Source organism: Antedon bifida, chromosome 9 (assembly GCF_963402885.1).
Source record: "Antedon bifida chromosome 9, ecAntBifi1.1, whole genome shotgun sequence".
NCBI classification, from domain to species: Eukaryota; Metazoa; Echinodermata; class Crinoidea; order Comatulida; family Antedonidae; genus Antedon; species Antedon bifida.
This window is the reverse complement of record NC_136234.1, coordinates 6821437-6841537: the sequence shown is the minus strand read 5'-3', so window position 1 is coordinate 6841537 and position 20101 is coordinate 6821437. Positions and strand designations below refer to the sequence as shown.

General features: G+C 31.4%; 2 protein-coding genes across 3 annotated transcripts in view; one reads left to right on the top strand and one right to left on the bottom strand.

Moving 5' to 3' along the window:
• LOC144852432 (alpha-(1,6)-fucosyltransferase-like) overlaps positions 1 to 5997 on the bottom strand; it is a 33270-nt gene extending 27273 nt beyond the window's left edge. The window contains exons 1-2 of the mRNA XM_078710232.1: positions 5848 to 5997; positions 315 to 401 (exon numbers count right to left, since the gene is read on the bottom strand). The gene's annotated coding sequence lies outside the window, so the exon portion shown is untranslated. The remainder of the gene's footprint in view (positions 1 to 314; positions 402 to 5847) is intronic.
• Positions 5998 to 6986: 989 nt separating this feature from the next.
• Positions 6987 to 17744, top strand: LOC144852453 (protein max-like). Of its 2 annotated transcripts, XM_078710263.1 has the most exons (5): positions 6992 to 7371; positions 7469 to 7495; positions 13900 to 14007; positions 14314 to 14437; positions 15740 to 17744. In XM_078710263.1, exons 1-5 carry the CDS (start codon positions 7333 to 7335, stop codon positions 15997 to 15999), a joined length of 558 nt encoding a protein of 185 aa, XP_078566389.1. In that variant the 5' UTR covers positions 6992 to 7332; the 3' UTR covers positions 16000 to 17744. The 2 variants fall into 2 exon arrangements, with proteins under 2 accessions (XP_078566390.1, XP_078566389.1); XM_078710264.1 differs by lacking the exon at positions 7469 to 7495 and having other exon boundaries at positions 6987 to 7371.
• The last annotated feature ends 2357 nt before the right edge of the window (positions 17745 to 20101 follow it).

The following is a 20101-nucleotide window of genomic DNA, read 5'->3' as shown; positions in this document are numbered from 1 at the left end:
CTAGTGACTTTGGAATGTTTGCACCAACTCTTTCAATTGGCAACCATTCAATAGTTGATTACACCAAAGAGCGGAAAAAATTGTCTCCTTATCCCAAGTGGTGTTTGCAGATTCTTTGTTGTACTACTGGGTGCAAACGAAGCATCAAGAGCCAAAATGTGCAAAAAATGTACAGTATACAATTTGAAGTTAGTAACAGCAACATCACATGTGTTTCATATGTGACACTGTATTACAGAATTTTCTTATGATACTGTATGCCACATGTGGACGTACAGTAGCAAAGTCCATCCTTATTTTAAAAATGTTCTTACCTGCTTAAATTTGATACTGAATGGAAGTTCACAAATGTAGAATTCTTTTATATTTGTGCAGCTGATGTTTCATAGAGATTGATGTAACTGTCAAAAAATAATTTAAAATTATTTTTTAGAATCAATTATCATTTATATCTAAAAATAAGATTAATGTAATACATTCAAACCATAACAATTATATCTTGATATTTGTTAATATCTTTCATTTGTTTATTATAGGCCATGTGACCGTACATTGCAATTTGGGACACTTTTCTCCTATCTAAATAAATACTGTACCACTATAAAGAAAAGTTTGTTGACTCCAGAGAAAAGCTAATACTTATAAGATTAAATAATATGTGTGGTGCAGTGGTTAGAGCATTGGACTTGCAATCTAAAGGTTGTAGGGTTCCAGTCTGGTCACTGAACTAAGGAAGAATTATTTTATATATACCTTGTTCCTCAGGTGACAAAAATGGGTACTGTAAAAGTAAATAAGCCTCGGTTTTAGACTTTTTGACCTGTACCTTTACTTTTTTTATAATATCAATCTTATTATAGCGCTTAATGATCAATGCTACTTATCTATGCGCTTCATATTATCCCGGTAACAGGATCAAACATGTATGGACCTTACCAGGTACCCATTTGTACACCTGGGTGGAGAGAGGCAAACGTAAAGACAAACAAGCATTGTACACACACTGTGCCACACGCCTTATAAGGGCTATACAGTATCTAACCATAAGTGGTGAATATGGTTGCTGGTCTTAAAATTGAAGGTTCATCTGAACGCAATTAAAGTGGTCTTAAATTAGATGTAAATCAATGTGTCTGAAAGCAAATGACCGAATCCACATACATTGTACAACATCCCGATGGGAATGATAATTTATGATCGTACCACAGACATTATGCTAAGGGTGTATCATCTACGGTCAAATGTACACATTAGTTGATATATTACAGATGTAAATCACAACACAAGATCCATAAACTAGAGTTTCTCATTAGGGAACAGACGTGTAACTAATTCTCTTTCTTACGATGAAATTATTAGTAAAGCCAACAATAAAAAGAAATAATCATCACAGAAAAATATTTGTAATATAAATTTACCTATTGTAATTCACAATTTTTATTAAAATTACTGGAAAACTCTCTTTTTTTAAATGCAGAAAATAAAGAATGAATTTCCAATCATTATTATTGTTTGCGATTATTGTTTCTCATCTTCATTCAATTCCATTCCTTCTAGAATTGATAGGAGGTACAATAATCATATAAAATATGCAACAAAAGGAAATGTTATTTAATGTATTTCTGATTCCAAGAAACATCATCAAAAAACAATGCATACATTACACAAACGATGAATAAATGAATTTGGTGGAAATATAAGTGTAATAAGATTTAACAAGGTAGACACTGTATTATTCAACTAGATGTTTACATTAATTGTTGAAATTGCTTTTTATGATTATAAATTAAACGAAATTTATTCACCACAGCACTCTTCTTATATTGTCATGTCTAAAATTATTAAAACCCTCAAATTGTTATTGATGCTGCAAAATAAATGTCTGATAAAAACAGTGTTTTGGCGAAAAATATGAAGAACTTCACAAAACGCATAATATTTTCATTTATTTTTTTTAAATGCCTATTAAGCCAGTCAATTCAGCTAATAAAATGTATAGTTAAATTTTATTAATTTGCTAGTACTGTTATACCAGTATTAAACTAAATCTATTCTATTGTCCTCTTTGTTCAAGAAGCTTTTTATTTTTTAATAATAAAAGTATTCATTTTAGATTCAAGCTTTAACTGCTTTAGGGCATCGCTCGTTAAATAATAATTTTTACATTACATAACACAATGACAATTCATTTCAATTCTAAATTGTAGTACTGTATTATAAAGCTTACAATTTGTAATATGAAATTAAGGTGAAATACATGATCATGCAATTTGTGAGTGGGTGAGTGGGAAGTTGGTGAGACACTGTATTTTATAGTCTTCTACCCAGCCGAATTTCAACATAAACCTCTTGGAAACTGAAGTACCCTTTTAATTTGTCCTACAGTACCTACCTTTCAGTTTCTCCCTCCTCCCCTATTTCTCTATCTATAAATGTCAACTGAACATTCTTTACTAGGATTATATAATATTATTGGATATTAAGTAGAGTCGTCTACTTAACAACAAAAGAACGGCATTATGTCAGGAGCGTGCGTTATTGTTATTCTTAGATTGAGTTGCCTTAGGTGTACATTTTATATGGACAGCTTCATAAGCAACTTACTGATGGTTAGCATATACATGTTTTCTTTCATAATAAACTGTGGTATTACACACAGATGAATAGATGAAGAGAAATGGTTGTGATACTTTAGATATTGAAGAGAAAGGTTTGATGGAAAAAGATGAAGGATAAAGAGAAATATGAAGGAATAAAAGGATGGAGGAGGAAGAGACAGATGAAAATTTAAAAAAATGATGAAGGAAAGAGAGACAGAAGGATGTGATAGTAAAGATATTAAAGAGAAAGATAGGGGGAAATGAAGTATAAAGAGTAGAATAAAGGAACAAAATAAAGATGGAGGAGGAAGAAAAAAGATGATGTAAAAGACAGAGAGAAGAATGTGATAGTAGTAGTCTTCAATGCTTTCAACAGACATATATACTAGAATGTGTTAACTGAAAAGGTTGCTCAAGATTGTGTGGATAGTATGAGGTACAGAGTTTGAAGGTGGAGTAAATAGTAGAAAAGAAGGTTAAAGATGGTTTGAGGAGAAACATGAAAGAAAGTTATCAAAATAAGCAGTGGATGATCTAGAATTTTGAAACAGGGGGAGCATAAAAAATGGTTGTTGTCCTTTTCACTATCAATGATATTAAATACACATAATGATTGAAATCAATACATAATTCCTAATACCATATTGGAGGTATAGAGTTGTATATGATCAGCAGATCATCTATCAGGTTTAAATAATAGTGATTGATAACCTGTGGCAAAGGTCAACCAATTGGCTCATAAATGATTGACAAAATTAATTTGTCAATCTAATATCATCACATGACCCCACTCTAGCCAATAATCTTACATTTGATAGCATCACACATAGTTCACATAATCAAGTCAGAACAGAAAATTAAATCTAGTCTTTTTTTTCACGGCATCTTCATTAAATTTACCAGATTCTCGGTGCTGTATCACCACACTACAATATTTTCCCAGTATTAATTTAAAGACAATGTAAAATGCTACAAAAATATAATGTACTGATAATACAGCAAACTGAACTGGGTACACTATGACAATATTTACGTTATATATTGTAATTTAATATTGTTTATTGATCCATTATGTCCAGTATGTTAATAAGACAACGATCCAATGTCCAGATGTTATTATCCCATAATGCATCACTCATCATTATTCCAGATATTGTGCACTTTAATCCTGTGCAACGATTTTAGACGTCTAGATGTCTCAATATAAAATATAAACAAAGATTGAATTTCATTCAATATTTGCCAATTTTTATTACATTCTGTGCATTTGAAATTTTGTTTTCATCAATAAATATCATCTATCCACCCGAATCTTTGTACAGTCAGTATCTTCACATATGACATCCAGTCCAGTATAGTAGCCTAGGCAAATGCTGTATACAGTGTCACATGTTTTAAAGGTTAGTCTTATGGCCTATAATACAGGCATCACATGTGATACATATGACAATGTATTACAGAATTTACCTAATGATACTGGGCAACTATTTGTTTTAAAAGCTTAAATATAAAACACCAGACAATTTAAAGTCTGGTATGTGAACTTTCTTTCAATCTCTAAGGACTTTATTACTAATTAATACTGAGTTGTAAAGATCTTTTACTGATCGTCTTTTCTCAAACCTCCACTATTGATTAATAACAATGAAATCTATAGTAGTCTGAAACGGAAGGAACATTAATTATTTTTCTATAGAAATCATATAGAATTCTTTGGTGCAAAGAAAACTTCAACAAGCTTTAAAATCACCGAATGATATTGTTTGAATCTAAAGGTTATTTTACTACAATAGCAATTCTGCCCTTCTTGCATTTCATAAACCCATTCAACTAGACTTCACATTGATCAGCAAATGAAGCTGAAATCAAGAATAGGATTAATTATCAATGAAGGTCGCTATGAATTGTAGTCGGTTCGATCACGGTTCAATATTCTATTTAGAGAAAGTTCTCCTATACTTTAATCGCTCATGCGCAACAAATGCTAACAATGGATGAAGAATTAATATTTCCTTGACTGCTATGTAGAACAATTGTTTTATTTTTGTACAGGTACAGGTATGTCAATATGGTTATCACAGACCTAGAAATTGCCATTATTATCCATGAGTATTTTACAAATTCTTAACTAACAATTTATGAAAAATCTACCACTGTACTACTGTAGATTGCTAGTTTTATAATCCCATCTTCCAAAATTAACTCAATGTTCAATGTTGGTAGGCTTATATTATTTTCTTATTTATTGTGAATAGCTCCACAAATCTCTTGTGGCCTAGTGGACGTTCACCATGCAAGCGTTAGGTTCAATTCTTAAAGTAATCATAACAGTGTACACGCCTTCTAACCCATTTGAAATCATACTACTGTAGATACATTTTCATATACTAGAGCATTACAGTTTTTGTATGCCCTAACTACAGTAAGTGTTTAAAAGTAGGTAACTCGACTCATTTCCGTTAATTTGGGAATGAGCCAGCATTGAACAATAAAGGATATAGAAAATCATACAAGGAAGTTGGCAACAAGCCTACATTACACTGAGCATAACAAACAAGTCCTTTAAGCTCTGTCTACACTATCAAACTAGTTTGACAAAAAAGTGTGATGTGCCTAAATACTGTATGGTATAGTGATATGCTCAAATACGTGTCCATGGGCACATCACATTGTTTTGTCACATACAGTGTAGTCACAGCTTTATTTATATGTGTAATAAAGTAAAACATTAAAAAATATACAAAATACAATCGTACAATGTCTACTACGTAAAAATTATATCCATTATATAATATGGCTTTTTTTTTATTAACAATTAAAAATCATTACTTTAATTTAAAAAACATATATAAAAGGTAAAACCTTTTTAACAAATTAAATTAATTAGGCCTCTAGGCTAGGGCCTAAAAGCCTTAGGTATCAAACTCTAAGACTGAGTCTCAGTCATACATAATTTTGAGTTTGTAGGCTACTACTACTAGTAGCCTACTGTTCTGTACTTTTATATCCTTCCTTCATTCATCGGTAGCAAACAGGAAATAAGCAACCAGATTCCCATTAATAGCCTACACTAGCTAACATAGGAGGTAGGCCTAGGCCTACAATAACTTGGTCGCCGGTTTCTTGAACAGACCCTGGAAGGCAAGCCTAGCTAGCCTAGGCCTAGCCTTTCTTTAATTATTATTAAGACAGAGAGAGGGCTAGGCCTAGACTGAAAGATTGACATATTAGGCCTAAAATTACTTACGATGACATTACCAAACGGTGAAATCATAATCTGTTGAATAGTATAAAAGTAACACATTCCACCTAAAATGTAAAAATCAAATTTTACGTCCTTAGGCCTACATTTCCTGAACCATGCGTCGTGGCGATATCGTCTTGTGTGTGGCCTTTTTTGTTGTTTACTTTCTTTTCCTATTCTTTTTTTTCGAGTCGTCCTCGTGTCTATATTTGATTGCGCCCTCTATTTTGACGCAATAATAAAAAGAAGGGCCAACAAAAAATCAACATTGCATTACATGGTGGGGCGCGCCTTATAATATTAGATGATACAAACAATACAAAATAATGCACTAATTAAATTGTCAGTCATTTTTTAAGATCGAGTCATTTATTTATTATCTAATAATAATAATATCTATTGTAGGCCTCTATTCTTCTGTGTGAAGTAGGCATTGTCCCTTTCTTAATCTTTGTCATTAGTGTTTTGGTGAAACAATGTCATTTTAATGTCACATAATGAACTTAACCACATATTGGATCGGAAAAAAAAATACCTGAAAAAATTGTAATTTCAAGTAAAACATAGTCAAATTGGTTGCCAGTGTCAATAGTTTATTTTGTCTTTTTATAAGTGAAATCATTCATGAAGTGAATAACTTTATTAAAACTGCGAAATGGCCTATTCACAGTCTGATTTGAATAGTCTTCATTGTTCATGTTTTTTGGGGACAATACGATATATCAAAGATGTTTAAGTAAGGCTTTATTTATATGTTTTTTCATAGTCAATAAAGCTACTATATTAGTAAATTACAGTGTTTGTTTTGCCAGTCAAAATAATTTCCATTCTATTCTTTTTTGGTCACCAGTAAAATTATGTTTGTGTATGATTTGTAATATTTTTGTATGCCATGTAGCCGTGTGTTTTAATGTTCTCATCTCATCCCTATACTTAATTATTTTAAGTTGCTTTATTTAGATGTTTTACAAAATTATAATTTGTGACGCGTTTTTATAACCCAACAGTGATATGTGACAAACAAATAAAACGATATACCGCCCTCTTTTTTTAAGGCGATCATTACACAGAAGATCGCGATTACACGGCAACAGTCATGCGCATTTCAAATTTAAAGTATTAATTTCCTTAACCGCCGCCGCCGCCGTGCAGTACTTCTAAACGTAACGTTTGTTTGCAACCGTTGCATCTCTAATAATCAATAATAACATGAAAAATATACAATCAAAAATATAGTATAAATTTAAGTTATATATAGTTACAAATGATATGATATATGACAATAAAACTTACAGAAATACTCGAAACTGAAGCCTCGATTAATGGCTCCTCCCATGACATACACGTGTTGTGTGAATACATGTGGCCTTGTTTGGACGCCATGTTTATTGTTTACGATCGCTTTTGACATGTTGTGAATAGCTAACTTGCGAAGCAACATAGGCGTGTGTCGAATATTCGGTCAAGAATTAACATTTATTTGTCAAAATGAGTGACGATGACAGAGATATTGATGTTGAGAGTGATGTAAGTATATTTATATAATATTATTTACACATTTTAAAGAGAATTTAAGTAAGAAATGGTGGAGAATTTTTAATTATTTTTCTGGTTTTGTTTTCAGGACGACGGGGATATAGACCAATCTCAGGTAAGACCTGTGTGAGAGCGCGCTAGCTCTGTGCAACGTGCGTGAATTATTTGTTGTACGTTGTCTTGATAGAGTACCGACGATCAAAGAGTGATTGTTTTACCACCATTGTTTTGTGTAATATAGTGTCATATTTATCTAAAATGTTGGTATTGAATTTATAAAAATGTTTCCTTGTTTTATTTTAATTCCGATTAGATAGGATAGTGATAGTGTTAATTAATTGTTTAGGACCACATACACTACAGTTTAGCCTAGGGCCTGCCTACCTACCTAGCTAGGTAAATATTTTTTAATTAGCTCCCTCTTTATTTTTTGTATCTATTTATTTATGTTAAAGTGCTATGGTTATTTATGGAAATATTTTGTTTGTAAAAAAAAATGTGTATATGCCAATGGCGGATAACATTGTTTGATTATTAAAATTTGGTTTATAATTAGACTATAATTATTTGAATCGTCCCAGGTCCAATCATCAATTTTTTGAAAAGAATCAAATAAAATGTAATTTGTAAACAGTGGGTCAAGTTTAGATTTGCGTTGAATTACTTTATAGCTTGTACCACCAGCATCTGACCTGCATATATTAATTATGTTGATACCGTATTACTATTAATTACCTTTTATCTTTCCATGGCACATTGAAATTTAGTTTTTCTGTCCGAACTCTTGGTCTGTACCTACCAGTTATTTGTATTGTATACGTACATACATACAGTTATTCCTTCAGAGGATCTCAAATGTTATAATACACCTCTAAGCAGTCAATATCTGTATAATATTACATGATTTTTTACACTTTCTTTACATTTTATTGTATTTTTTTATTGCGACAACAAAGTTTATTTTTAATAATTTTAAATACTGTTATTTTCTTGTCTCTTTTTTAATCTTATTTTCTTATCACTTTCATACAAAATCAATTGGCAATGACTGTCCTAAGGATACCATTTTTTAAACAATTTTCTTACACTACAGGTTTAAGTGTCCTGTTCTACAGTACCCCATCATTGTAAGGAGTGTGTAAATTAAAATTACTTGGCAATTAAATTTACAGTACCTGTATTGCAACAATGTTAGCTATGTTATTTCTTCTCTTACTCAATACTGTGTTAAGAAATGGCTACAGTAGTTTACTGTATTTTTTTCTTTCGGTTTGTAGTCTTCTGATTCAGGCTTTTAAATATTTAATCCAAACATCCTGAAACTGTCTCTCTGTCTCACTAACAGTAAACGAGACAATTTAATAGAAGATTGAAAATTATAGACGAACAGTTAAGAAAAATACATTTATGACAAGAATAAATTCAATATTAAATATATTAATTTAAACAAAAAACATTTTGTGATCTAAGTTTTTAATATGAAAAATATATTTATTATAATTCATTTGTTAATGATTATACAAGTTTGCTTTGGAATAAAAAAACATGATTTGCTCCACCATTTTGGATGTTATCGTCATGGTTTCTTGTCATTGTGGAAATGCCATTTTCAAATAATGCTCCTATATAGTATGTTAATAATCAGATAATATATTCAGGCAACTTGCTATCCAATGATTATTGTCATTCGTACAGCATCGTTTTAAATTATGAGAAATATTGCATTAGTTGATGCTGCTAAATTAAAATAGATGTAAAGCCTATTGTTCAAATTATTATTAGATCGTTGTGCTTCACTGGTCATTGATTATCTACCGATTAAGTAGGTCAAACTGTTTTTAGATTATGCATTGATCCTAAAATAAGAAAATAAAAAGCCAATTACAATGGGAAAATTCCATGTACACATGGTTTGTAGTGGTGCTGCTTGCCACAGAGGTCCCAGTGAAATTCTATACACATGTGGTTATATTTGTACTACAAGTTTGTGTCATGCTTGTCACAGAGGTCCTACAGTAGTGAAATTATACGCACACATGGTTACATTCGCAATACAAGTTTGTGTCATACAGGCCCTGTGAAATTTCATGCAGTGGCACTGTCAATTTTGAATCAATCCTGGTTCTAGAATCTGAAATCTTGGTTTAAAGAGTGTGGGTTTGTATGTCAGATCCTGTATACCTCAATAGGATGTGCCAAGAATTAGTTGACACATTATTTCTTTATTCCAAATTCCTTGAATGTGCAATAATCTCTTCCTTCTTGTTTTGAGAAATCTTTACAATGTAGGATAGTATGTGCATGCCAAGATTGAATTTTATTTGATTCAGATTGAATTATGTCGCAGATCTTTTCAATCAGATTAAGTTTTCACTTGAATCCATTCAGGTGCAAAAGTTTATGTACTATTATGTATTGTTACTGTATTCGCATAAAGTCCTTAAAATTATAGATAAATTTTAATCAATAATTTTCTTTGTAATTCTAAGCAATGAACACAGTTTTATTATGGTTGCATAATTTATTCATTAATATTTATGACCCAAATAGGCTTTGTTGCCGTTGATAACAATCGCTATTCTAGGGTCTCACAATATTCCAATGGATCACAGTCATTGTACAGTAAACACATTCTTGATTGCGTTCGATTGTAATCTGCATTGATATATTCTGACTTGCATTGACTTGATCTCAGCTATAAATTCAAGTTGAAAACAACACTGTTTAGTTACAGGTTTTATAATCAAACGAGAACACGGATCAAACCTTATACTGTAGATAGGTACTGTAGCATTCATACTGTACACACTTAACAATCTGCTACGAAGCATGTGTTGCCTTGTAAAATGAATGATTCAAAAGAAGAGCTGATATATTTGTTGATTCCTACTTTGTTTTTCTTGTTTAAAATTAATATTTCCTTATTTATTTTTAGTACTACTATGAACTATAGTACAGTAGAAAGTGAAATGTTTGTGTATTTTTTTTTATCGAAGTACAGAATATACTTATTAATTAATTAAAATACAACATACAAATTTATAATATTTAGGTGTTTTATCTTATATTGTATAAAAGCATTTTTCAATATTCATTCAGTAAAAATAGCCATGGTAAAGTTAAATATTGGCAGACCTGATTGTGTTACAGTCAACTCTCCCAATACAGGACTCTCTGAAAACCAGAAACTCTCCCAATACCAGACTTTTCTTGAAGTCCAAACAGTCCCAAATTCATTTTTTCCATTAAAAACATATTCTGAATACTAGACTTTCCTGAAAGCCAGACATATTTGGCCAGCCCAAAGGTGTCCGGTATTGGGATGACTGTAAAAACTGTAAAGGAAATTGTAAACTTAGTTTTAATATCCATGTCACAGGATCCGTTATCTATTGAGTTCCGTATTGTGTTTTCTATTATTTCGTAGAATACATATTTATCTTTGTGATAAAAATCTGTAATTGGCAGAAGGATAGTTAAAGCAAACTGATTAATATGCCTGCTTGTCCTGAGGAATTAGGTTCGAGTCTACAGTAGCTCTTGTCAAGTTCTAAGAATAACATTTATTGTATGTAATTCAGATTAGGAATCAGTAACATAGTCTAAAATAAAGTTACTTAGTTTAGAAAGCTGCGCACTCAATATACATACTTCAGCATTGTGACATGGGTAAAGATAAACTCCAACAATGGTGTGACTTATCTAAACATGATGATTGTGTTTGAAATTGTATTTAGTGATGAATTTATTTGTATAGATTTCTTGTTTGAGCGAAGTTCAGTCGACACGTATATTATTTAGGTAAATTTATTTGTTATGCAATTCCGTGATCAGTCAATGACTATATTACTCATATCTAGATTAATATGAATAAACAACTTATAACAATGTAAGCATTGTATGGGTCTTTCCATTTCCTTATTTTTGTCGGCTTGGTAATTCCGAAATTGCAAACAATGAAGTTACACATTTTCTTAAAAGCACTATAATATATTGATTTGTAGAAGGTGAAGAAGGATTAATTGGCCAATTGGCTCAAAGGTCAACTGACCAATCAGATTTGACCATTGCTATGTTTACTATAAGACTGAGCATGGGATGGATCAATATTTTGGACGATAGCCAAAAGTTGTAAAGGAGATAACAAAAGCAACGTGTAGTAATCCATGTAACTCACATGGTTAAATAATAGCTTGTTGACCTTTGGCCTTTAGTCTTGTGCATGTTGTTGTATGTGACTTATGACACGTATAACATTTCAGTCTATCCCTCTAAATTCAATTTGTATGATTAGGGTTATTTTATTCTATTGTAGTTTGTTTAGTATGCTTTTGCATTTTGGTGGTTAATTTTTTTTAATGTATAAAAAATGACTACAGTAGTGCACATAAAAATGTATGCGCTTAACGAACATTAAGTTTTAAAAGCATACATTAAGTGCACAACTAAACATAGTAAACTCATTGCATGATACTGATAGGAAATGTAAAACAGACTATATAACCTGACATCCAGGTATGCCTAACACACCCAATCATAAATACATCCAGGTCATCATGTCATACCCAGGTCAACATGATACATCCAGGTCAGCATGTCATACCTAGGTCAACATGATATATCCAGGTCTGCATGTCATACCTAGGTCAACATGATACATCCAGGTCAGCATGTCATACCTAGGTCAGCATGTCATACCCAGGTCAACATGATTCTTTCAGATCACTGTCAGAAAATGACATCTATATTGTACAAACTTAGATGAATATCAGTGCAATACCAAGTAATATCTGTATACTATACTACCACTATCTAGTAGATGAACTTGACAGAAGATTTTAAAAGCACAGCAATACATTCCTACCTTGCATCTAGGTCAGTGTGTTACGTCATTGCCCCTATCATTTGCCCTGCATGGTATTTCATGTCCTAGTGCTTTCTGGGTCATTATCACTTTTGTCCAATATAGAACATGTTGTATCCTGGGGCTATATGGGTCGTTAGTAGAGTTTTCGACCAAGATAGAATTACAGATGAAAATAAGACGGGAATTGAATATAAAATAAGACGGGAATTGAATATAAAATAAGACGGGAGTTGAATATAAAATAAGACGGGAATTGAATATAAAATTATTTTACAAACAACTGTGCAGTTGCTTGTGCAAATATTGTTGTAGTAAGATCATTTAATAAAATATATTTTGAATATATTATTTAATAATATTTAATAAGAAAATATATAAGGGTCCAAATTTTATAACAATTTTAGAAATGATACTATAATTATGTAATATAATCACAATATGTGTAATCTTCTTGAATGACGTTGAGTATTGAATTACTGTGTATACTGTAGTATTAAGCATGAATTTTGTGAAATTATGTTGTACATTTCCATCGATATGGTAGATTTAATCTTTTTATATTTATGCACTAGAGGGTATATTTACACATGTATACAACTTCTCAGATATCTTGGAGTGTGTCCAAGTTGGTCTTGTTAGATTCATGCCTGCTTCGTTGGTCTGTCTTTGTAAACTGGCGTCACTTGGGGCCCTAGTATGTTGATTTTACATCAGTCCATCAAAACGCTTTATAAACATATTCTATCATAGTTTATTGGAATTGATTTTTACTGTGTATGTATTGTATGCAAATGAGCTCTAGGCTATAGCATTATAATTTTGTAGTGAAGGAGGAGTTATATCAAAGCTAGTAATCAATGGGAAGCCCTTACTAATAAACATATCGTATTAATAGTCCAGGCACTTCAAGTGAAGAAAATGGGCTTATCAAACTGACACATTGTATAATGTGGCTTGTTTTGGGATGTTTTTTTAGGGGGGTTTTTTGGAACATTGTGAATAAGATTTGTTGACACTTTAGCTACAGTATATCCTTGTATAAGCCTATTTACATCTACACAACCTAAAGTATCTGTCTAATCATATTTGGTCCTTGTACTTGGTTTGAGTCCTTCCTTAAAATGAAATTGAAAGAAGTCTAGAATTGGAGAGGTACAATTTATCAATTTATATTATACTTTTCAACAATTTAAGTTTATACAATTAGTTTTTGTTTATGAGTAACTAAAACATAATGAAGAAATTATTGTAGTATTCAACATTTTGTTTTATTATTTGTTTTTTCTTATTGAATTGAGTTGAAAGAGTCATGAGTTACACTAGGTTACCTTGGGATTAGGAGGCAAACATGTTAACCACCAAGTTACAGCTCCACTACTACTCATGATAATAATAATAATAATAACTGGTACTTGATATAGCGCATTTATATACTGAAAGCCTCAATGCGCTTTACATTGACAGAAAAATTTAGAAAATTAAAAATTCAAAAGGTGGGTTTTGAGGAGAGATTTGAAAACACTGGTGGAAGTTACCTGACGGATGTCAATATGCAACGCATTCCAATAAGAAACGGATGCAGAAGAAAAAGAATGATGATGTCTATCTCATGATTTGAAAGTTAATGGAATAGGTCTTTTTATATTTTCTAGGCTGAAAAACGAGCTCACCACAATGCTCTTGAACGTAAACGACGTGATCACATTAAAGATAGCTTCAACATGCTTAGAGACGCTGTCCCTAATTTACAAGGAGAAAAGGTATGTAAACACAATTGTTGTCATATACCGATTGATTGTAAATTAAAACGTGACTACTGGGTTTAATCAACTAGCACTTGTGTTCCTAATTAGTCATTCATTCATAGACAGTATGAATTGAATAGGCCTGACTTTGACTTTTTGTTTTAATTGAACAATTTGTTAAAAAAGGGCAGTTTTTGGTTAAGGATCAAGATAAATTAACTAAAATCTTCTATTGAAATTGAAATAAGAGACAAGGTCCAAACACCATAAATTAACCATATTTCTACTACTTTCATCAAATTTGTTTAATTTTCACCACAGGCATCCCGTGCTCAGATCCTTAACAAGGCAACAGAATATATCCAGTTTATGAGACGGAAAAATAACTCGCACCAAAACGATATTGATGATTTGAAGAAGCAAAATGAACTCCTCGATGGGCAGGGTTTGTAAATTTTGTTATTTTTATTTTTAAACCTTTGACTGAAAACTAGCCCTAGTCAAAATGTAGAAAAATTAAGCTGTTTCATGCGAATCAGATTTAATTAAAACAGAATCATGTAATTGAGTATCGAATGGTGTTATGTAGCAGATTGTATTGATGGGCAGACGATGTCCTTGAGAGAGAAAGTATAATATACTAAACAGAGGTCAACCTACTTTAAATTAGGTCACTCATAAAAGAATGATGTCATAATATGCCATTCCATGTTATGTCCATACTCCCTCATCTAACCAATATTGCCATCTACCAATCAAATGCTTACACTTAGTATGATTGTTGTGTGCATTGAGGGCAGTATTTATCTATAAAATTGCAAAGTTGTTGCTTTGCTGTTGTATTTGCTCAGCAGTGTTGAGATGGATTTATTAAAAAACAAATATAATTATCTTTCGTGGTAATCATGCTTTATAGATAATGTAAATTTGTAGTGTTTGCTCGAGGCATTTACAGCATATCTGCCAATGTAATTATAAGTTGCATAAATGTATGGTTATATTTTGTAACAATTTTGTTTTCAAGCAAAAATAAAAGGTGCTGTAGATTCAGGCTTTCATAATTAGGCTTTTTCCACTAAATAATTTGATGATTTTAGGCATACACAAGAATCCAGAACAAGGCTATAAATGTGACAGTGTGGCCACACCCCTTTACTCACTTTCTTCCATAGTGGTATTGCTACAATAAGTCAAACATTTATTAAGGTCAAGGTTATATTTTACCATTCATTAATTTCAAGCTTTTAAGCATTTGCTTATTTCCAATGCATTAGTAGCTATATTTGTATATTATTCCACAACACTGCTTTCATGGTATTTCAATTACTAACTCATGAACCAATGGTTGATTTCCTTATTAGGCATTTTGAAATTTTTTAATATTTCTGCATTTTATTTTTGTTATCGGTCATATTCAATCAACATATTTCATATTTTATTTCATCATCACCCTACAGTGACCATACGTCACCGTTAACAGGGTTGAAATGTACAAGCAAAAATCAACAAATAACAAGACAGCATTTAGATATTACTGACATTAGACAAAACCTTATGACGGAAACAAGCAGGCATATAACTTGGTTTCCACTAGGGGGCGCAACGCAAGGACGTAATGCAACGCAAGTACAGTCGCTTGTCATTGGTCAACTCACTTGCGTTGCGTCTGCATCATTGCATCTCTAGTGGGAACCAAGCTTTAATGTACCTATAGAATTATGAATTTCATTTTTTTATTTTGTTTCAGTTGCATTGCTAGAGAAGGCTCAACTGACAGGAAAATTAGATCCAGAAAGTCTCATTGATCCAGACACTATTAGCATGCTAACAAATTCCAAGTCCAGTAACGATAGTGAAGATTCCGAGTCCGATTCCTCGGATGACAGTGACCCTGACGTTCCGAGGAAACGGTTAAAAGTCGTCAACGATACGCTTGATAGTCATATTTTGATACCTGATTCGTCTGTTCCGGCGAGTGCCGTGTCGGTCACTATTTCAACGTCGTGAAATAGCGGAGGTATAAAAAGCGGGTTACTTTTTATACCTCCATGTGAATATTGATAGAAATTTAAAGAAAACAAAAAAAATTAAATAAAACGGGAAAAAAGGAAAAAAAAAGAAGAAAAACATGAAATAAATTTTCAAACAAAAAGAAGAGAAACTAAGAATTTGTAAAAATGCTGTGACTTTCTTTAGCTTGTTGTGCCAGCAATTCTGAATAAGAACAATGAATTTGAAACTGTTATATATTATAATGGAATATTTATCTCAATTATTTGTTGAGGCGGTCTGGTATTTCAAGATCAAATTCCTACTTTCATTATACACTCACTTCAATTTGTTTATTTGTAAGTTCCTGTATGTTGGTACATCTGCACCAACTTACAGAACGCTAGATTCTAATTAATGATAAAATGGCTGTTTTATGCCAGTTTAAATATCTTTTAAATTTTACTGTAATTGCTGGTATCTATGTCATAATTATTTTAACTGTAATATTCTTTCAAATACTTTGAGTAAAATAGATCATATCGTGTTCAACAACCCATAAAGCTTGGTTCTCACTGGAGACGCAACACAAGGATGTAAGCTGTGGAAGATTTGACCAATCACAAGCGATGAATTATTCAAACTGTCGCTTGTCATTGGTCAACTCACTGGTAAATGTTTCTTTAAAGTAGTTGGATTGCACATATTAGCTTTTTAAGTGGGTGAGGCGAGAGTGCAGTGCTTTAAGGCGGGTTCAATTATATTAAGAGAAATATTATAAGTTTGAAGCGGGTAAAGATTCAGGGCTATGAGGGAGCTCATGATTAGCGATGACCAAAGTACAGTCAACTCTCCCAATAACGGACATCTTTGGACTGGCCAAATAGGTTTGGTTTCTGGAAAGTCTGGTTTTTGATGGTAAAAATAAATTTGGGACCTTTTGGTCCTAAGAAAAGTCTGGTATTGGGAGAGTTGACTGTATGTCATTAGGTAGGTCCTCAGGTCATCCTAATTAGGAACCTCCCTATTATAGCTTTGATAGAAGTATATATTAAGGGTTATACTATAACGTTGAGAGTATATAATATTGAGGTAAGTATAGTTTTGTCTTGATTGAAAGTAAAGTGAGTAGTTATATTTTTAGAGATAGAATTAGTTCACACACGTCTTTTAGAATGGAAATCACCCAGAAACAAAAATGGAAAATACCATGTTGAATGTTTTGAACTTTTGAAGGGTATAGAGAAGTGGCACGTTGGAGTGGTTCAAAGGGATATGTTCAATTCTGATGACTGTTTTTTCTTTAAAATTAATAAACTGGTTTTGAATATACCTATTCAGTTTATTAAAACGCCTTATGCTGTTTGATTCCATATACAGTATGCACAATTCACCTATTTCTCACGCTTGCAAATTTTAATTTTTTTCTTTCAATGCATTGTGGTCCTCTTATGTGAATTTGTAAAACTATATGTTATTTATTTTTAAAGATTTAATTGATGTACGTAGCCTATTAGTACTGCTTGCCAATTCTTGGTTTCAAGTCGTTATTTTAAAGTTTTATCTTTGTGTTGTCTTCATTCAAAACCACAGTTGACTTTGGTTTTTGTTGGAATATTTTAAAAAAAATTATAAATTAGTTTTTTATCGTCCTAAGCAATAATTAATTTTTACTTGTTTTTTTCCCAGCATTTTATTATAAAAATCAAAATTATTTTTCCCAGCGTTTTATTGATGAAAAATAAAATTTTATTTCTCCTCTATATTTGTTTCACACACTGTCATTTTTATATTGTAATATTAAACAAAGATGAACATTTATCATCATTCATTTTATGATTTCATAAAGTACACTGAAAATATTTATTGATCATAAACACATTTATTTGTAGATGGAAAAATTCAGTACTAAAAATATTATGGTTCAGCTGACAAAAGGACCAAATTAAAAATTGTGAAACATTAGTAAATAAAATTAAGTTTTGTTTCTGAAAAAGGAACTACAACAATCTACCTTTTTTATTTAACCTTTTTTGTTGGAGATTACATTTCTGAAAGTTTTCAATTTTATGCAAAGTTCTTTATCTCCTCCCCCTCATTGTCCTCCCCTCTCTACCTTACAGTAATTAAGTCAGTGCTGCCCACAAAATGTCTTAAATGTTCGTAGGGCCCATTGCACTCTTTATAATAAAGGAGTCTGTGTGTTTGTCCCTGTAATATGGGTGTATGTTTGTCTCATTAGCTAAAATGAAATTTTCTATAAATCGCTTTAAAAAAAGATTTATTTTCGTTTGAAGGAAATCAAAAGCAGAATTTAAGAGTTGATTATTATATTTATATAAGCTCAATCATTATATATGCTTTTGTATATTGTTTATGTAAATGATATGTTAATACAATTTGCATATCATTAACATATTATTTACATAAGTAATTGTATGCTCTTGTATATTGTTTATGTTAATAATATTAACATGTGATGTTATGTTTTTTGAAGTTTTTTTTTCAGTATTGTGTACCATTAAATTTATCACCAGAATCAGAATGTGGATTTTTATTTTTTATATGGAGCAGTATTCAATTATTGTATTTTTGACTTGCTATTCATTTATCCAGAAGATTAACGATTTTCCCAACTCTATGTATATTATATTAATCGGTCCTTTTATTAAAAACACCAGAAAGATGAATATAGAAACTCATGAACCTAATTACTGGTAATTTCTGACAATGCGGAAGTTGATAACACACCCTCCAATCATCTTTATGTCATTCCAGGATTATTATTAGATTGTACTATTTATAAGATTAGTATGAATAATATTGGAAGGTTAGTTAATTTCACCATAATAATTGTACAGGATTACAATTGTTGAATCGATGCTTCGTAAAAATGGAAACACGCTTTTGTTTGTTTTTGGTTTTTTTTAAGTTAAACTCGTATATAGTTTGTGGACTACCTTTTGTTAATATGTAATGTGTGAAGAAATGAATGAATTTACCAGTTGGTAGGCTTACATATTTTATAGGTTTTATATGTTATTTAATATTAGGAATTTAAATTACTATTATAATTATGTCCTCCAATTAATATAACCCAAAACTGTTAAGAGAACCCTTTAGAAGCATTTAATTTGTCTATTTTTTACTTTCCTGCCCCCTTTTTTCCATTCTTGTTTCATCTTTATTTCTTCATATTTTTACTTTTCTTTTCTCCTTTTTTACACTCAGATGATTATTAATACACATTAGTGGATGTTTTGTTAGACATTTTTTATATTTAAATAGGATTAAAATTTGTCCTTTCTCTGACCCCTTGTTGCTTTGTCTCAAGGTGTTAACCTATTAGATCCAACTCATAACTTGCATTGTTTTTTCTTCCGACACTTTTTAGGTATTTTCGAATAACAAGTTCTGTATACCACAAAATACCTCATAAGTATGAGAATATTGTACCACATCTTGTTATTACAAGATAAATATCTATTTTATTTTATAGTTGGCAGCATTACGAGCCCGTGTTTGTAATGCTGACAACAAAATATACATAAATCTGACATTATCTTGTTGCTACAACAACAAACATAAAAACAGACATTCATAATTATGAGATGTTTACATCGTAATTACAAAATAGGATAGAAAGGATAGAAATCCTGGTAGAACCGGGTGGGAAAAGGTCATTTGTAACCCAATGCACCAGCTTTTCAGTTGATTGAATCATGTTAATAAGTTTCTCATCTTGTAATTCAATTAATTAAAATCTTGTATAATGTTTCATGTATTATTTTATAATCAATATTGTACTGTGACCGTGACCTAGTGTTTGGTGTGAACAATGAACTGGGATCGGGTTACAAACATTCAAATGGCATGTCAGAGGCACCGGTTTGTTCTACCTAATAGCAAGTAATTTGACCTCTTTCCCCACTCCTTACTACCTACAAAAAACATTTTAGTAATGTACAAGCAAATCGGTTGCTTGGGTACATTATCAGAAAATACCCGTATTGAGAACGTCGGCCTTGACTGGAAATATAGATGGGAAGAGGAGAACAAGAGAAGAAGCTTGTTATGGATGTCTAGCTTGATAAAATGACTTGAAGAAAAGGAAGCAAAC

Excerpts from the sequence above, each read along its gene's own strand:
- LOC144852453 (XM_078710263.1), top strand. The coding sequence starts at position 7,333 with ATGAGTGACGATGACAGAGATATTGATGTTGAGAGTGAT. Across the intron at positions 7,372-7,468 it reads ATATTGATGTTGAGAGTGAT|GACGACGGGGATATAGACCA; the intron begins GTAAGTATATTT and ends TTTTGTTTTCAG. Across the intron at positions 14,008-14,313 it reads CTAATTTACAAGGAGAAAAG|GCATCCCGTGCTCAGATCCT; the intron begins GTATGTAAACAC and ends TTTTCACCACAG.